Genomic DNA, 15,742 nt, shown 5'->3' on the forward strand with positions numbered 1-15,742 from the left:
TCTTGGTAGTTGAAGAAACGTGCGGACTCTTAAATTAGGAAAAAAGTTATTAAAGTATCTGTAATATCATCCCTGATGTATAAGACTCAGCCATATGTTTTTGTTTGTTTTTTATTCAACTTTTACAAGCTTATAATGACATTTTACAACAAATAAGACACATAATGGAGAAAACACATAACAGATCTTACATTGTACAGAGTAAAACATTAAATTCTACAAACTATTTTTTCCTCTCAGCCATATGTTTATAAACTCCTCTGTAGAAAATTCGTTTGGAATAAAAATCTCACGTTTACGTCTCTTCTGCAGTAAATTAATATTCATGAGCCAAACCCACGCCTCAGTTTAAATAGCAGGATCTCTGATCTCAGCGCAGTTTAATGGTCTTTAACGGTCTTCTGACTCTGACTGAAACTACGGAGCGTTTCAACGACTTCCAGAAATCTCTTCTTCTCCAAAACACTCGGTCACGCTATAAACTCTAAACACGTAACGTTATTTACTATTTTTATTAACTGAGTCTTCTGTAAGGATTTAAGGCACATTTAAAAGGCGTATTTTCAGTTTTTGATTTTCACTTTCGCTCACTTTTAAAGTAGGTCATCTTATTTCCTAAACGCAGCGTGAGAATGATGAACTGCGGTCTTGTGACTGAGAAAAATGATCTGGGTATGAATTCATCTGTTTACTTTACAGTTTCTAAATGTATTTAGCCTATCATTAATATGTAGAGTTTGTGTGTTTTTCAAACAATGAAGTTTGTCGCGAGGAGGGCTTTATCTCAGTGTGGACTTTGGGAGTATTGCTGTTCTCTCTGTACTTCCTCTTAGCACTATTTTTCAGAAGTATTGTAGGCTATATCATACTGTTATGCCGACGATCTCCAGTTTTACTTTCCTGTGAGCTTAAATAAAACATGTTCACTGGACAAAGCACAAGAATGTTACAGCGACATAAAACTGTGGCTTTCTAGCAACTTTCTCCAATTAAATGAGAGTATTACATTGCAATCCTTACATTGGCTTCCGGTTAAATTCAGGATTGATTTTAAAGTCCTCTTGTCTGCCTATCAGGCCTTGGCCCCAGTACATCAGTGATCTTATTATTCCCTACTCTCCTTCTGGTTCTCCGATCAAAGGCTTTAAAGGTCCTTGTCATTTAAAATAAAAAGGAGATTGTGCTTTTTCTGTGGTGGGTCCCAAACTTTGCAATAATTTACCATTCCACGTGAGGTCAGCTCCATCAATTGCCACTTTTAGTTCTTATTTAAAAAAACACATTTATTTTCTTTAGCTTTTGAATAAGTTATGTTTTGTTTTGTTGCACGATTTTAATGTTATAATTTTTGTAAAGCACTTTGGGGCAACGTCTGTTGTTTAAAAATGTGCTATATAAATAAAGTTGCTTGCTAGTATTATTTTATTTATACTGAAGGTAGAATTTAACTGAACTATTTTTTCGTTTGTTTTCATAGAGAGTCTAATAGACGTTTTGTGATGTTGTTCTTGTTCTGTTGGTTTGTGTGACTCAGTGCCTCTGAAGAGCATCTCAGTGGAGGTCCGTGTTCAGGATCATGTCTCCACAGTCTCCTCCACTCTGCTGTATGTGAATGAGGAAGAGCGCCCCCTGGAGGCCTTGTTCGTGTTCCCTCTGCCCGCTGATGCTGCTGTCTGCCACTTCAGTGCCAAGATCGGAGAGCAGGAGATTGTGGCAGAGGTGCAAGACAGAGAAACCGTGAGTCCAAATATAAGTCTGTAGGACGCGTATTTTTCACTGTGTGCAGCACGTAATATATTTGTGTCTTGTAGGCGAGGGATCGGTACGATGACGCTTTGAGTTCGGGTCAGCAGGCGTTTCTGCTGGAAGAGAGCGCAGAGAGTCCTGATGTGTTCAGACTGAGTGTCGGGTGTCTGTCGCCGGGTCAGAACGCTGCCGTCACCATCATCTACGTCACCGAGCTCGATGTGCAGGCCGACCACTCGCTGCGCTTCTGTTTGCCGGCTGTGCTCAACCCCCGATACACACCAGCAGGTACAGCAGCTGCAGACACACTTTATTAGTGGAGACAAGCTGATTCTAACACACTCTCTCTCTGTGTGTGTGTGTGTGTGTGTGTGTCAGGTTCAGGAGCTGGTATAGTCTCAGAGATTTCATCAGTGTGTGGAGCTGCTCCCTACACGCTGACACTCAGTGTCCATGTGAGCTCTCCAAAGCCCATCTCCAAACTAGAGTCCAACTGCACTCTGGATCCTCTAGTGTTCCTCCGCTCGGATCACACTCAGGCTACGGTACTGTGTGTGTCTTCATGTGTTTATCTGGATGTGTGAGCACAGTAGTGTTATTCATGTGTTTTTATGTGTGTAGGTGAATCTGAGTCCTGGTCACATGTTTGATAAGGACGTTGAGCTGTTTCTGTACTATCAGGATACCCATCAGCCCTCTGCTGTAGTGGAGGCAGGAGTGGCCACTGCCCCATCAGGTCGGACCTGCAGATCACTGGCATTATGGGATTGAGTGATCAAGGTTTCACTGACTCTCTCTCTCTATTTCAGGCTCTTTGATGAGGGACCCAGTGATCATGATAAGTTTGTACCCAGAATTCCCAGAAGAAGTGATGTCATCACTGGCAACACAAGGAGAGTTTATTTTTGTGATGGACAGATCAGGCAGTATGGATGGGATGCCCATAGAAAGAGCAAAGGTAAGATTTAAGATTTTGCTTTTTAAGTGGAGGTCAAATTTAATTAGTACATTTTGTGCATACAGTAGTTATAATATTGCTACACTTTTTTTGCATTGCAGTCGCTTTGATGAAAAATCCCTCATTTTGTTCAATAATTGGATTCATGAACAGATTGTCTCTTGTTCAGACTCAAATCAATGACTCTCGTTCAGTAAAGGGGTTCAGTAGGTCGAATGCTCCTTCACAACCCACTCGAATACAGTTGGCTATAATCACACCGCACGGTTCAAAACAGATTTTTTCTCTCCTGATTTCAAAACAGAGGTACTTCAGTGTACAATAAATAACAGTCAGTATATGAAAGTGAACAAGAACTCTTTGTTCAAAATACACTGATTTGTTAAATTTTCAGAATTTTTAGTTGGAATTTTACAACATTTTAAAACATTTCAGTGTTTGACCAAAATTTATGTTTTTCCAAAAACTGCTCATTTTGATTTCTGCTCATTCTGATGGTGCGCATCACAAATAGAATCAGTTTTGATGTCATGTTGAGTTTAAATATCTGTCCATGTCTCTCTACTATAGGACACTCTGCTGTTACTGTTGAAGAGTCTGCCCATGGGATGCTACTTCAATATCTATGGATTTGGCTCTCGTTTTAAGTCTTTCTTCCCGTTAGTAACTAGATCTTCATTCATTGATATTCAGTTTTGAAATCTGTCAGAGAGGAGATGAGATGTTTTTGTGTGCCTTTGCAGTCAGAGTGTCGAGTACAGTCAGGACACGATGGATCAGGCTCTAAAAAGAGTGAAGGAAATGAAAGCAGACCTGGGCGGCACAGAGATTTTACAGCCTCTAAAACACATCTACAGCCAGCCCTGCAACCCTGACCATCCCAGACAGGTACAACAACACTTCAACATGCAACTGAATGACAGACTGACAGTCATGTGAAAGTGTCAACAAGGCTAAAAAAGTTAGTTCACCAAAAAATTACATTTTTTTCTCAACCTCATGTCGTTCCAAACCCATAAGACTTTTTTAATGAAATCTGAGAGGTTTCTGTTCCTCCATTTTAAGTCCATTCGCCTAATACTTTGATGCTTCAAAAAGTTTATAGAACACAAGTTCTACCAGAAAGACTCGGGAGATAAATTGAAAAGCAGTATACATTTATTGACAGCTCAGCAAGCATAAATTTATGAGTTCTTTGGCGTAGGCTCCGTCCTTAGCGAGCATAGCGAGGTTAGCCGAATCTGCATGTCCCGCCTGAGATGAAGGCGGGGGCACAGCCGACCCCCTGGAGGTAAGGAAGGGACCATCCTGGTGGTGGTGGTGGTGGTGGTGGTGGGGAGGATGGAGGGGAAGGTACCATCTTGGTGGTGGTTGGGGAGGATGGAGGTGAATGGCAGCGTCAGCATCTGCGAACTCAGACAAGTGTAAGTACCAATCTTTTTTACTGTGATTGTTAACACCTGATTGGATAGGAATGAAGGTAATACATGACGCGCTGATTGAGTCTTCCTGACAGAACTTTAAGCTAAAGCTTTCATTGAACATGATACATGTGAATCAAGCAGTTTAATCTAAAATTTCAAAAGATTTCTTCAAACAGACATACACTCTAAAAGTGAACATTTTCAGTTGTTGCTTTAAAGGGATACTCCACTTTTTTTTGGAAATACGCTCATTTTACAACTCCCCCAGAGTTAAACTGTTGAGTTTTACCTTTTTTGAATCCATTCAGCCGATCTCCGGTTCTGGCGGTACCACTTTTAGCATAGCTTAGCATACATCACTGAAGTGCACAAGACCAGTAGCATTTCTCTTAAAAAAATTACCAAAGTGTTTCGATATTTTTCCTATTTAAAACTTGACTCTTCTAAAGTTACATCGTGCACTTAGACAGACGGAAAAGTCTGTCGGAAGCCCATGAATCTTTAAAAACGTGTTTGACCTTCACCTGTGCGGTTTTTCTAGCTGGGAAAATTAGAAAATTGATCTACCACTGTCAAGATTACCGTGTTCCCCGCTGACGGAGGAAGACCCATTACAAAGTCCAGAGGTTTGTGCGACCACGGACGAGAAGGAATGGGAAGTGGTCTAAGGAGACCCACGGATGGAAAATTAATCTTCTTAGTTTGGGCTCAGACAGGACATGAATCTACAAAATGACTCGTGTCGCACTCTCTATTAGACCACCAAAATCTTTGGCGAATGGCCAGCTGAGGAACCGGGTTGTAGAGTGTGCCACAAATCCTCGACAACCCACTTCCACTGGATAAACCTGGACTCTCCATCCTCGCTGTTCTGCGTCAGTGGCCAGATAAGCATACCGCAGTTTCTTCCTCTCATATGCCTCATCTACCTCATCCTCCCATGGCACTGTTAGCTCTATCAGCTGAACAATGCGTGCTGATCCAGACCACAAAACAATATCTGGCCATAAGTTAGTGGTGGCAATCTCAGGTGAAAAAAATAAGCCGTTGATCAATATCAGCCAGCATCTTCCAGTCCCTAGCAACTTCCAGTTGTCCTGGGCAAGAATTGGTGTTAACACCTTTTCTTGGTGGTTTTCTTGGGCGGAGGAATATTGTCTTCTGCGTGGAATGTTTTGCAGGCGGCAATTTATTGGTCATACTGTACTACGCTTGCCCTCCAATGCTAAAGCCCAACTTGCATTGTTCCACACTCTCCCATCTCATCCACTCTCCCTGCTTGGCCTGGGAAATGGCCTTTATACACCTCATCCTCTCCTCCTGCTTTCGCACCTCCTTGACTACCAGCTTCTTAATTTGAGCTGGGCCTGCCTTGTGCTATTTAGGAGGAGCTAAACTAAGCCAAAAACCCCCTCTTCCATGCTTTACCTGTCCCACAATATCCCCAATTTGAAGGGCAGCCTTTGTCTCTACTACAGATTTCTTTGCTGACCACTTCCTAACAGTTTTTAACACAGAGGCTGCCTCCCTCACACATTTGTTGTGTGACTCTACTAAGGTCATTTCCAGCCTGACCTTGGCACACTTAAACTCTTCGGTTAAAGCAGAGACTGGCAGCTGCAATATTCCTTTACTATAAAGTCCATCATACCATCTCCCAAGACTCTTCACTGGCTTCTCAGAAACTGTTGGTATTACCTCACCATTAATGAAGAATGTTTTATCTACTACCTTTCCTTTAACTATCGAGATACTCCTTGATTTAGAGGGCTTAAATTGCATTCGTGCCCATTCAATATTATCTGTTAACTTCCCCAATAACCGGATAGTGCAGGCTACTGTTGTAGTCATGGTTGTCATGTCATCCATGTATGCTCTGATTGGTGATAGTAGCATACCAGAAGCCAAGCGCTCTCCTCCTACTACCCATCTTGATGACCTAATGATTACTTCCATTATGGTAAAAGCCAGTGGAGAAATGGTGCATCCTGCCATTATTCCATCCTCTAAGCATTGCCATGCAGTGCTGAATTTTGGAGTTGAGAAACTAAAATGCAAATCTCCAAAATAGGCTTTCACTAAATTTGTTATTGACATTGGTACTGAAAAAATCGAATGCTGCCAAAAGAAGCTCATGTGGCACTGAACCATACGCATTAGCCAAATCGAGGAATGTCACATGGAGCTCCTTCCTCTCCTTTTTAGCTGACTGAATTTGTTGCCAGATAACATTGATATGCTCTAAGCATCATGAGAACCCTGGAATGCCCGCTGAAGTGAACTGAAGTGTCAATGAAGCCATTCTTTAATAGGTAGGTGGACAATCTCAGGGCAATAATGCTGAAGAAAATCTTACCTTCAACATTTAATACTGAAATAGGACGAAACTGACTGATCCTTGTAGCATCTCTTTCTTTAGGAATAAAGACTAGCGCCATGCTCTAGGCACAACCTGTTTTTCCCATGCCACTTTTATCAATTTCCACAGAATTCGCAGAACTCCTGAAGCACTCTTGTACACTCTGTACGGAACTCCATTAGGCCCTGGAGATGATGAAGCCCTTGCCTTTCTCACAGCTGCTTTACCTCTTTCCACTTTGGTTGCACAGACCTCCATTTGGTGTTCTGGTGGATTGATAGGTGGGATGTCTGATGGAATTGACACAAGCCTTTTTGCATCTGTATGCGTTTCCTCCAAATATCTCTCTAGCTCAACCCTAGATGCTTTTAAAGTGCCATTCTTCTCCCTGGTGAATAACTTGGGTCTTTATAGAAATTAGCCCTCGCACGTTCCTTCTTTTTGTAGCGTGTCCGTAGGCGCTCAACTCTTAAATTTTATGGCCCTTTGTAAGAGATTGAGTCCCTCCTTCTGACTTTGTTCTGCTCTTTTCCTTTGCATCCTCAGCTGTCTCCTTTCTCTAACTAACCCTTCAATTTTTTAAACTGCTCAATTCATATTTTCATTTTTTTCATCAAAGATAAACAAATCATTTTTGCGTGAACTCCCCCTTTAATACTAAGATGTTTTTCTCTCTTCAGCTGTTCATCTTCACTGATGGAGAGGTGGGAAACACTAAAGAGGTGCTGGACCTGGTCAAACATCATGTTCACTCTCACAGGTAAACGTCTGCTGGGTTTCATCTTCCCATCATTATTCTCTTCATCACTTACTGTAACAGAGTTTATTGTGTGTTCAGGTGTTTCTCATTCGGGATTGGTGAGGGTGCAAGTAGCGCCCTCATCACAGGAATGGCCAGGGAAGGATCTGGTCACGCTCAGTTCATCACAGGCACCGACCGCATGCAGCCCAAAGTAAAGCTCTCCACTGGATTTCACAGCCACAAATGTTTCCTAGTCAAATGTCTCAATGTTTTTTTCTTTCTCTTCAAACTATATCAGGTGATGCAGTCCCTCAGGTTTGCGCTGCAGCCCCATGTGTTTAATATCTCTGTGGATTGGACCCTTCCAGATGGCGTTACTGTTGACACACTGTCTCAACCCATCAACGTCCTCTTCCAGGGTCAAAGGGCACTCATTTACGCACAACTTAAAGGAAAGGTAGGATGATTTAGCATGTGTTTCTTTAAAGAGAATAGGAGACCGGTGTCTCTCATTTGTTTAGATGATAAAATATCTGCCCCTCTTTTATAGAGTTCAGGAGGTTTCGAGGGAAACGTGACAGTCAAATACAGGCTTAAAGATCATCCAGTTACAAACCAGCTCCACTTTTGCCTCAAACCAGCTGGGGAAACAGGGTAACACACACAAACACGCAGAAAGACATTGAATTGGATGACATAAACTCAGCTTTTTAAATCCAACAAATTTCCTTCATGTTTTTGCAGGTTGGCCATCCACCGGCTGGCAGCTCGGACCCGGATCCGTTCTCTGGAGCAAGAGGAAAGGACACGTGGTGCAGATGTTAAGGGCATCAGGAGAAAGATAGTGGAGCTCAGTGTTCAGGCAGGAGTGAGCAGTGTTCATACAGCCTTCATTGCTGTTAATAAAAACAGCAGAAAGACTGTGAAAGGACCCCTGCTGCAGAGAAGAGTGCAGACATACGGTTAGTGCGACGATTGTGAAGGATGTTTGTGAATCTTTTATTACTATTAACAAAAATCATGTTCTTGTTACATATTTTACATTTGGTGTGTTAAAGTAATTGAAATCAAATGCTATTTTAGGGTCACAGGAGTGGAATTTATGGCCAATACTGAATGTCAAATCAAACTGCTTTGATTGTATGTGTAAAAGTGACTTGACTACATACTAAAGTACATTTTGATGTGTTAATCTCATTAGGATGTGAAAACAAATGTTTTAGAAATGTACTGCATATAGAAAGTCCCAGGATGCCAGTATGTGACAGTGGCTTTTGCATGGAAAGCACAAATCATATTTTCTTCAAATTATAAGATATAAAATGTACAGTTTTAGGGAGGATGTGGTCAGTGGTTCTTTTCAGTCTGTGGGGGTTTCTTGTACTTGCAAGAATGTGTTTGTGGTATTTGCTAAGACAACCTTCCCAACATAACATCAAAAGACTGAGTGCTAAAAAATCGCTCTTGTACCTGTTTTTATGGGTTCATTGACAAACAAAACAACGCAAAGGGTAATTGCAAAATTGTTTTGGGCCAGAAATGTCTAATTCAATCCCTATTCCAACGCTTTTCTTGTTTGTTAGTCCTGTTTTTGGCTGTTTCTTCCAGATATGAAGTTTTCGCTGCCTGTAGCTAACCGTGCTCAGTCACGGACCTTTGAATGTGGGCCTCCTAAGTCACGGCTGGGTAAGTGCACTTCAATGAAAATTTTACGGAAGAAATATTGAAGAAACCGTTGCATTTAATCACTGGTTTATAAGCCTCACCAAACCACACCACAAAAAGGAGAGCACTAAATGATTCCCTGTCACATAACAGTTACCAAGATGTAAAATTAATTTGTTTTCAGGGAGACCATCGCACAACCTGTTTAAAAATCAAGGTAAGATAAATCACATTGACTACCGGTAATCTTCTGTTGTGGTTTTATGGTTAGGGGTTAGGTGTTTTTTGTTATGCGGGTTTGCATGTGAACATTTAAAAAAAAAAATCATGTTTTATGGGAAGAATGGTGCCACAGTACACACAGACACACACTCAAACGCAAACACACACACATACACAGAGACGCTCAGCACTGTTACCCCCCGCCCCTCCCTCGTTTCAAAGCATGTCAATCAAAGTTTACAACATTAGGCGGATCTATCCTTCTGGTCACAAAATGAGAATTGTGGCAACAGCAATCAGGCAGACTTGTGTTCTCTCCTTTCCAAGTTTGATGTCAGCAAGAACAGTACAGTTAAGTTGATGTGCATCTCTCTCTAGTCTGTCTGTCTGTCTGTCTGTCTAACCTAGCTGGGAAGTGCATCTTTTGGTTTTTCTGTGTCTTTGCTAATGGCGGTCACTTCCAGGACTGTGTGACTTTGTGCCTGACAAAAAAAAAGTTTGAGTGAAATACAACCATTTATAACGTTTGATAAACGACAAATGCAACAGTGTTTGTTTATAAACTTCATCTCAGAAAAGATAACCGTGCGTTTACATGCATTTATATGCCCGTGCACAAAATAAAACTTTTCACTTTCCAGCAGAAACTTCTGTGGGGACCAGTACAATATGGGCGCACATACTTTTAAAACAAGACAATGATTATCTTTTCTCTCTAAGTCAGTTTAGTGTCAACTCTAAAGCAAGATGGAAAGCAATATATTGAAATTGACTATTGATTTATAGGCTATATTGCATTTAAAATGTTGATTGGCTAACATATTGGTCAATATGCACATCCCTCAGTAAATAATAACCATTAAGTATCAAGTATTGCTTATATCATTTAAACACAGTGACATGCTATGGCAAGCCATTTTAGCTTATGTTCATTCACAGGATGCATTTGTGATATCGATAATTACATTTTTACCATTTAAAATGTGAATTGTTGTTAGGAATTATGCACTTTTTCTAGTAACAATGTTTATTTCTGATGTCAGAGATTTACATTTTCTTTAGTACTAGTTAAAGAAGGAAGGAGTCAGGTGTGACTGTGGCAATGGCAAATGGTTTACATGGCTCATGGGTCAGGGCTTAGAGCCCTTAAAGGGTTAGTTCACCCAAAAATGAAAATTAAGTCATTAATTACTCACCCCCATGCTGTTCCAACCCCGTAAGACCTTCGTTCATCTTCGGAACACAAATAAAGATATTTTTGATTGAATCTGAGAGCTGGATCAGTCCTACATAGACTGCCTAAGGGACTGGCTCTTGACGGCCCATAAAGTCATTAAAGAAAATGTTTAAATATTCCATGTGCCTACAGTGGCTCAATTATAAGTTTATCAAGCGACGAGACTACTTTTTGTGAGAAAAAAATAATAAATTTTTTAATAAATTCTAATGCAAAATAATAAATAACGACTTTATTCGACTATTCTATTACTTCCTTATGGCCGCATGCGCGAGAACTGAGACGAGGACGTTCTCATTCGTCTACTTCTTGTTACCGGCTGCTCCGCTTAGGAGTTTTACCGCCCCCTACCGTATAAGATGATGTGCTGATATAGCTGGAAGCGCAAAACTTTCTGTTTACAAGCAGAGGAAGACGCGCGCTGTACAAACGCTTTTCAATTAGCGTATTTTCCGCACTATAAGGTGCACTTAAAAGCCTTTAATCTTCTCAAAAAACGACAGTGTTCCTTATAATCCGGAGCGCCTTATATATGGATCATCATCTTATACGGTAGGTGGCGGTAAAACTCCTAAGCGGTGAGCAGCCGGTAACAAGAAGTAGACGAATGAGAACGTCCTCGTCTCAGTTCTCGCGCATGCGCCCATAAGGAAGTAATAGAATAGTGGAATAAAGTCGTTATTTATGTTTTTTTCTCACAAAAAGTAGTCTCGTCGCTTGATAAACTTATAATTGAGCCGCTGTAGGCACATGGAATATTTAAACCTTTTCTTTAATGACTTTATGGGCCGTCAAGAGCCAGTCCCTTAGGCAGTCTATGCAGGACTGATCCAGCTCTCAGATTCAATCAAAAATATCTTTATTTGTGTTCCGAAGATGAACGAAGGTCTTACGGGGTTGGAACAGCATGGGGGTGAGTAATTAATTACTTAATTTTCATTTTTGGGTGAACTAACCCTTTAATTTTGCTTAGGGCCCCAAGGAGGCACACACACACACGCACAGACACGTACACACACACGTCTCAACATTAAGTGTTGTTATACTTATTTTATAACATATTTACTTATTTCCCTCTCGTCTTTTACTGTCGTCACTCCTCCTTTTATGCTTCCGAAGCTCCTCTGTGAGAGATGAGAGACTGGTGTGCATCCCCAATCAGTAATCACACCAGCTACCTAATTACTTTACTATTAATCTCAATCGTGTAAAATAGTCATAATAAAGAATGAGGAGATGTTCAAACTGGTAACTAAGAGTGTATAAATATTTGGGCTGTCAAATGAAACATTTAATTCATGCGATTAAACTGTTTAACATGTTTGTACAGTACATGAGACTGAATGTGAGGAAATATTTTTAATTATTGCTGATGCAGTTTTTTTTTTTTTTTTTAAGAGTTGATTTTTGTGATGGTGTGTGTGTGTGTGTTAGACCAAGAAATTTGCGTTGCATTCATTCAAATATATAGCTTCACATATGGTGTTTGTGCATGTTGGTTTTGTGTCCTTTTGTGTTTCTGCAAGAAAAATCAATGTTTACATATTCCCGTTTCGTTTGTTCACTTTTATTTATTATCTGAATGTGCTGGCATATTGACAGTTGTAGAAGATTCCCAGATGTTTCAATCCTTAGAGAGGATGGGCGATTTATATTCAACACTTTCTACGAGTAAGTGAACACATACATCGAAGGCCATTTCACAAACTTCTTAATTTTTTTAGTCTTTTACTTTGAATTTTCTGCTGAAACGAGAGAAACACACAGTCATTTTAGAGAACTTGTTGATTGTTAGTGAAAAAATGTTTCTTCAGATTTACTAAAGACATGAATTTTCCATTTGAACAGGAACACTTCGGCATAACAAAACGTAAGACAATGAATCCACAGTGATTGACATGTTTTTGTGATATGAGTGTGTGTGAGTTTATTTCAAACTACATGTGAAACTCTAATGCAAAGTCTCCTTATGGTCGATTATTGTTGTTGTTACAGAGATCATATTCCACTGTCTCATCAAGAAAAATCTCTTGGCAAAATAAGGGGTATACAAACACACACACACACACAGTTTTGATGGTTTATGGGGTCTTTCCATAGACATAATGATATTTATACTGCAAAAACTATATCTATTCTATCCCCTAAATGTAACCATCACAGAAAACTTCATTTACTATGATTTATAGGCACTGTTCTTCTTGGAGAGATAAAAATGCCCCAACAAGGTAAATAATGACTATTAAAAATAAAGTCCCCTTTACGGGCTTAACTGCTAAACGAGTCTCTTTATCATCTTGGAAATAAATGTTATTTTCCCTTTTTTTGCCTCTTCAAGTTTGTCTATAATGGCCTCAACTTTTGTTAGTATGATTAAACGAGTCAAAGAACCGATCAAGAATGTTAAGCTATTATGTAATTCCTAACATAGTCCAATATGGAGGCCAAAACAACCAACAAGGACAAAGAGGCAAGAAACTTCCAGATTGCACATATAACTTTTCTTTCTCTAGATGTGTGTTGAACTGCAGACCCACCCAACCCAAACTAAAGTATACAATTTTTTCAAAACAAATCATTTATAATATATCATAATTTGTGTGTTTTGTCTGTTCTTTTTGGGTGCGAATTACACTGATTTAGCTTGTGCGTTGCTGGACGACTTCTCTCACCGTGACATATCAACAGGTAAAAGCCCCAATGCACTCATGGCAAAGTTCTTTTTGGTTCTTCACTTGAGGTTAAAAAGTTCTTGTTTTTTTTTTTCAGTGACTGAAAACACACCTGCAAAAGGATTTTTGACAAGTAATACCATGAACGCACAGTGTCACTAAATGTGAAACAAAAATGCAGCGTCACCTTATGGTAAATGATCATTGTTTGTCATTTGCAGAGGTTCGGAATTTCTTCCGCCATGGTTCGAAGTCTGCAGCCGCCCTGACTGACTCGCAAAGTCATGGTATATACAGTACACACACACACACACACACTCACAAATGTCAGTGCAAATGGAATGGAACACATTGCATGATACACCATTGCACGTGTGCTCTGTTTTATAATGAACATTTTGACAAATGTAGTACGTAATAAAATTCATTAGATTTTATTTGATTTATTTAAAAAAAAATGTATGCACATATTATCAACAATATAATTTTGTGTGTTCAGCTGCTCCTGATCCCCAGAAAGACTTGTTACTGAATGCACATACAACTGCAACTACAACTGCAGACCCGTTACTCCAGCTGGTTTCTCTCCAAAAGGCGTCAGGCTGCTGGGATCTGGACGTCACACTGGCTGATGCGTTTGGGAAGACGGAGGATGAGCTGACCAATCAGAAACCAGCACAGGTGAGAGATGATGAATAATAAGACAGAGATGATTGTGTCCAGTAACTAATGCAGTGTATGATGGTTTGTACACAGGTGGAGGGGTCAGTATGGGCCACTCTCCTGGCTCTGATCTGGTTATACGGCTGTAAAATAGACCAGCGGGTCGAGTGGCAGTTTGTGGCCATGAAGGCAGCGTCATGGATCGGCTCTCAGAAAGGTGAGATCTCCATTCCAGACCACATTCACTCAGTCAGCGTTCATCAAATATCTGCAGTTCTTGATGATTCGAGTGTGTGTGTGTTTCAGTGGGCGATCTGTCTGAGTGTGTGTGTGTGGGTAATGCCCTGCTCGGATGTCAGGTGACCAAAGAGACTCTGGGAATCTAAAGACATCAGTGTTTCTACTTCCTGTGCCGTCAGTAGACGAAACAACTGTTACAGTTTCATTTACTGTTTTTCCTTTACTTGTTTCTTTAAGGTTTAATCAATTTAATTTGTTCAAATCAACACCGATTTGTAAAAATATGTGAGTGACCTGCTTGAGTTTTATGTACCAAAGTAAAAGTAGTTGTGGCTTTCTTATATAATTTTCCCCCCAAGATACAGTCATTTAAATGGATCAGGTCTAGGGTTACCTACTGTCCCGAATTAGGCGTACCGTGTTTTGGGCCTAATTTATTTGTCTTGTATGGGACCCCGATTAAATAGACTGCTACGCTGATCTAACCACTGACTGATACAACAGCAACACGGCACTTGAGAATGATTACGACTCCATTTATCATCCAATCACAGGCCACTCTCACGCGCTTCAGACCAAACAAATAATATCAAACTCTAAATTGAGAATTAATTATTCTTGTGGGACAAATCATTGTTTGATTTGCGAACAGAAGCATCTGCTGTCTAGTCGCTCCCGGTTCAATCCGGACTCACGTTAACGGCAAATCCCTTCTACTATTCGGCTGGGTTTTGATTTCAAATCAGTTTTGGTGAAATCAGACAACGTGATTATTGTTCATGAGTTCAACATCCAGCCATGCAAGAAAACATGAAATCTTCCTGAGGAAATAATATGCTGATGTGATTTGCTGCCCATTAAACATTTCTGAATATTATTAATGTTTGTTTTTTTTTGTTGTTTGTTTTTTAAATTCTATGATGAATAGAAGGTTCAGAGTAAATTTACCCAAAATAAAAAAAAAACAATAAAAAACACTTTTGTAACATTATAAATGTCTTTACTGTCACTTTTTAATTAGGCTAGCTACTTTAATGTGTCCTTGCTGAATAAAAGTAGGCTATTACTTTCTTTAATTTCTTTGTATGTAGTGCATGTATAATGTTTCAAAAGATTTCCATTTCTGACAAATGCTATTATTTTGAACTATTTTTTGTGTCTAATGTGACTTTTTTGTGTGACCTTAAAATTAGTTTTAGAATTAAATTGTACATAAATAGTTTAAGCAAGCGAGAACTGAGAACCTTTTAAGCACAACCTGAAATGACATACTGTGTGATAGGCTTCAGTGGCCTACAAATATTTTGAGTGTCCCTTATTTTCCTGTAAAGAACCACGATTGTCTCGCATTTTTCTTTTTAAGTTGGCAACCCTAATCAGGTCACACATAAAAACGGTTCTGTTCTGTGTTTTTGCGGTTTTGAAAATGAAAATAATTTGAATCAGATTTAAAAAAGTGTTTTAAAAAGACGAGTCCTGTTGGTTCTGTATGATCATTTCAACTCTCTTAGTGTATTAGCCAAGTAATAGTGTAGTAATAGCATAGGTTATTTGCTCATGTTTGCTTTGCTGTTATTTATTTATCTGAATGCCTGTAATCAGGCAAAACAGAAGAGACTATTTATCATATAACACAAACAATGCATTGTTTTAAACATCTAAACGGTTGCTGTTTATGCTTAACATTGACACTTTTATTACCATTTCAAAATAATCCATTAAATCCACAAGGGTGAGAAAATTATGGCAGAATGTTCATTAAGGGCTGAACTATCCCTTTAAAGAAATGTTCATTGAAAAAACCTAAGCTCTTT

At 39.7% G+C, this 15,742-nt stretch overlaps 1 protein-coding gene across 4 annotated transcripts; it reads left to right on the top strand.

Annotated features, from left to right (window-relative positions):
* Window positions 1-374: 374 nt before the first annotated feature.
* On the top strand, window positions 375-14,805 carry LOC120477767 (von Willebrand factor A domain-containing protein 5A). Of its 4 annotated transcripts, none has more exons than XM_039669575.2 (26): window positions 375-492; window positions 600-672; window positions 1,535-1,737; window positions 1,812-2,034; window positions 2,125-2,291; window positions 2,368-2,482; window positions 2,556-2,704; window positions 3,275-3,363; window positions 3,448-3,592; window positions 7,168-7,247; window positions 7,326-7,440; window positions 7,528-7,686; window positions 7,780-7,883; window positions 7,974-8,191; window positions 8,838-8,915; window positions 9,079-9,111; window positions 11,956-12,024; window positions 12,202-12,223; window positions 12,349-12,398; window positions 12,543-12,581; window positions 12,997-13,041; window positions 13,123-13,158; window positions 13,247-13,312; window positions 13,525-13,706; window positions 13,782-13,905; window positions 13,995-14,805. In XM_039669575.2, exons 2-26 carry the CDS (start codon window positions 633-635, stop codon window positions 14,072-14,074), a joined length of 2,631 nt encoding a protein of 876 aa, XP_039525509.2. In that variant the 5' UTR covers window positions 375-492; window positions 600-632; the 3' UTR covers window positions 14,075-14,805. The 4 variants fall into 4 exon arrangements, with proteins under 4 accessions (XP_039525509.2, XP_039525508.2, XP_039525510.2 ...); XM_089127676.1 differs by having other exon boundaries at window positions 393-492; window positions 603-672; XM_039669574.2 differs by having other exon boundaries at window positions 381-672.
* Window positions 14,806-15,742: the final 937 nt, after the last annotated feature.

Source organism: Pimephales promelas, chromosome 25 (assembly GCF_988280905.1).
Source record: "Pimephales promelas chromosome 25, fPimPro1.hap1.1, whole genome shotgun sequence".
Lineage (NCBI taxonomy): Eukaryota > Metazoa > Chordata > Actinopteri > Cypriniformes > Leuciscidae > Pimephales > Pimephales promelas.

Excerpts from the sequence above, each read along its gene's own strand:
- LOC120477767 (XM_039669575.2), top strand. The coding sequence starts at position 633 with ATGATGAACTGCGGTCTTGTGACTGAGAAAAATGATCTGG. Across the intron at positions 12,025-12,201 it reads ATATTCAACACTTTCTACGA|GAACACTTCGGCATAACAAA; the intron begins GTAAGTGAACAC and ends CCATTTGAACAG. Across the intron at positions 13,906-13,994 it reads ATGGATCGGCTCTCAGAAAG|TGGGCGATCTGTCTGAGTGT; the intron begins GTGAGATCTCCA and ends TGTGTGTTTCAG.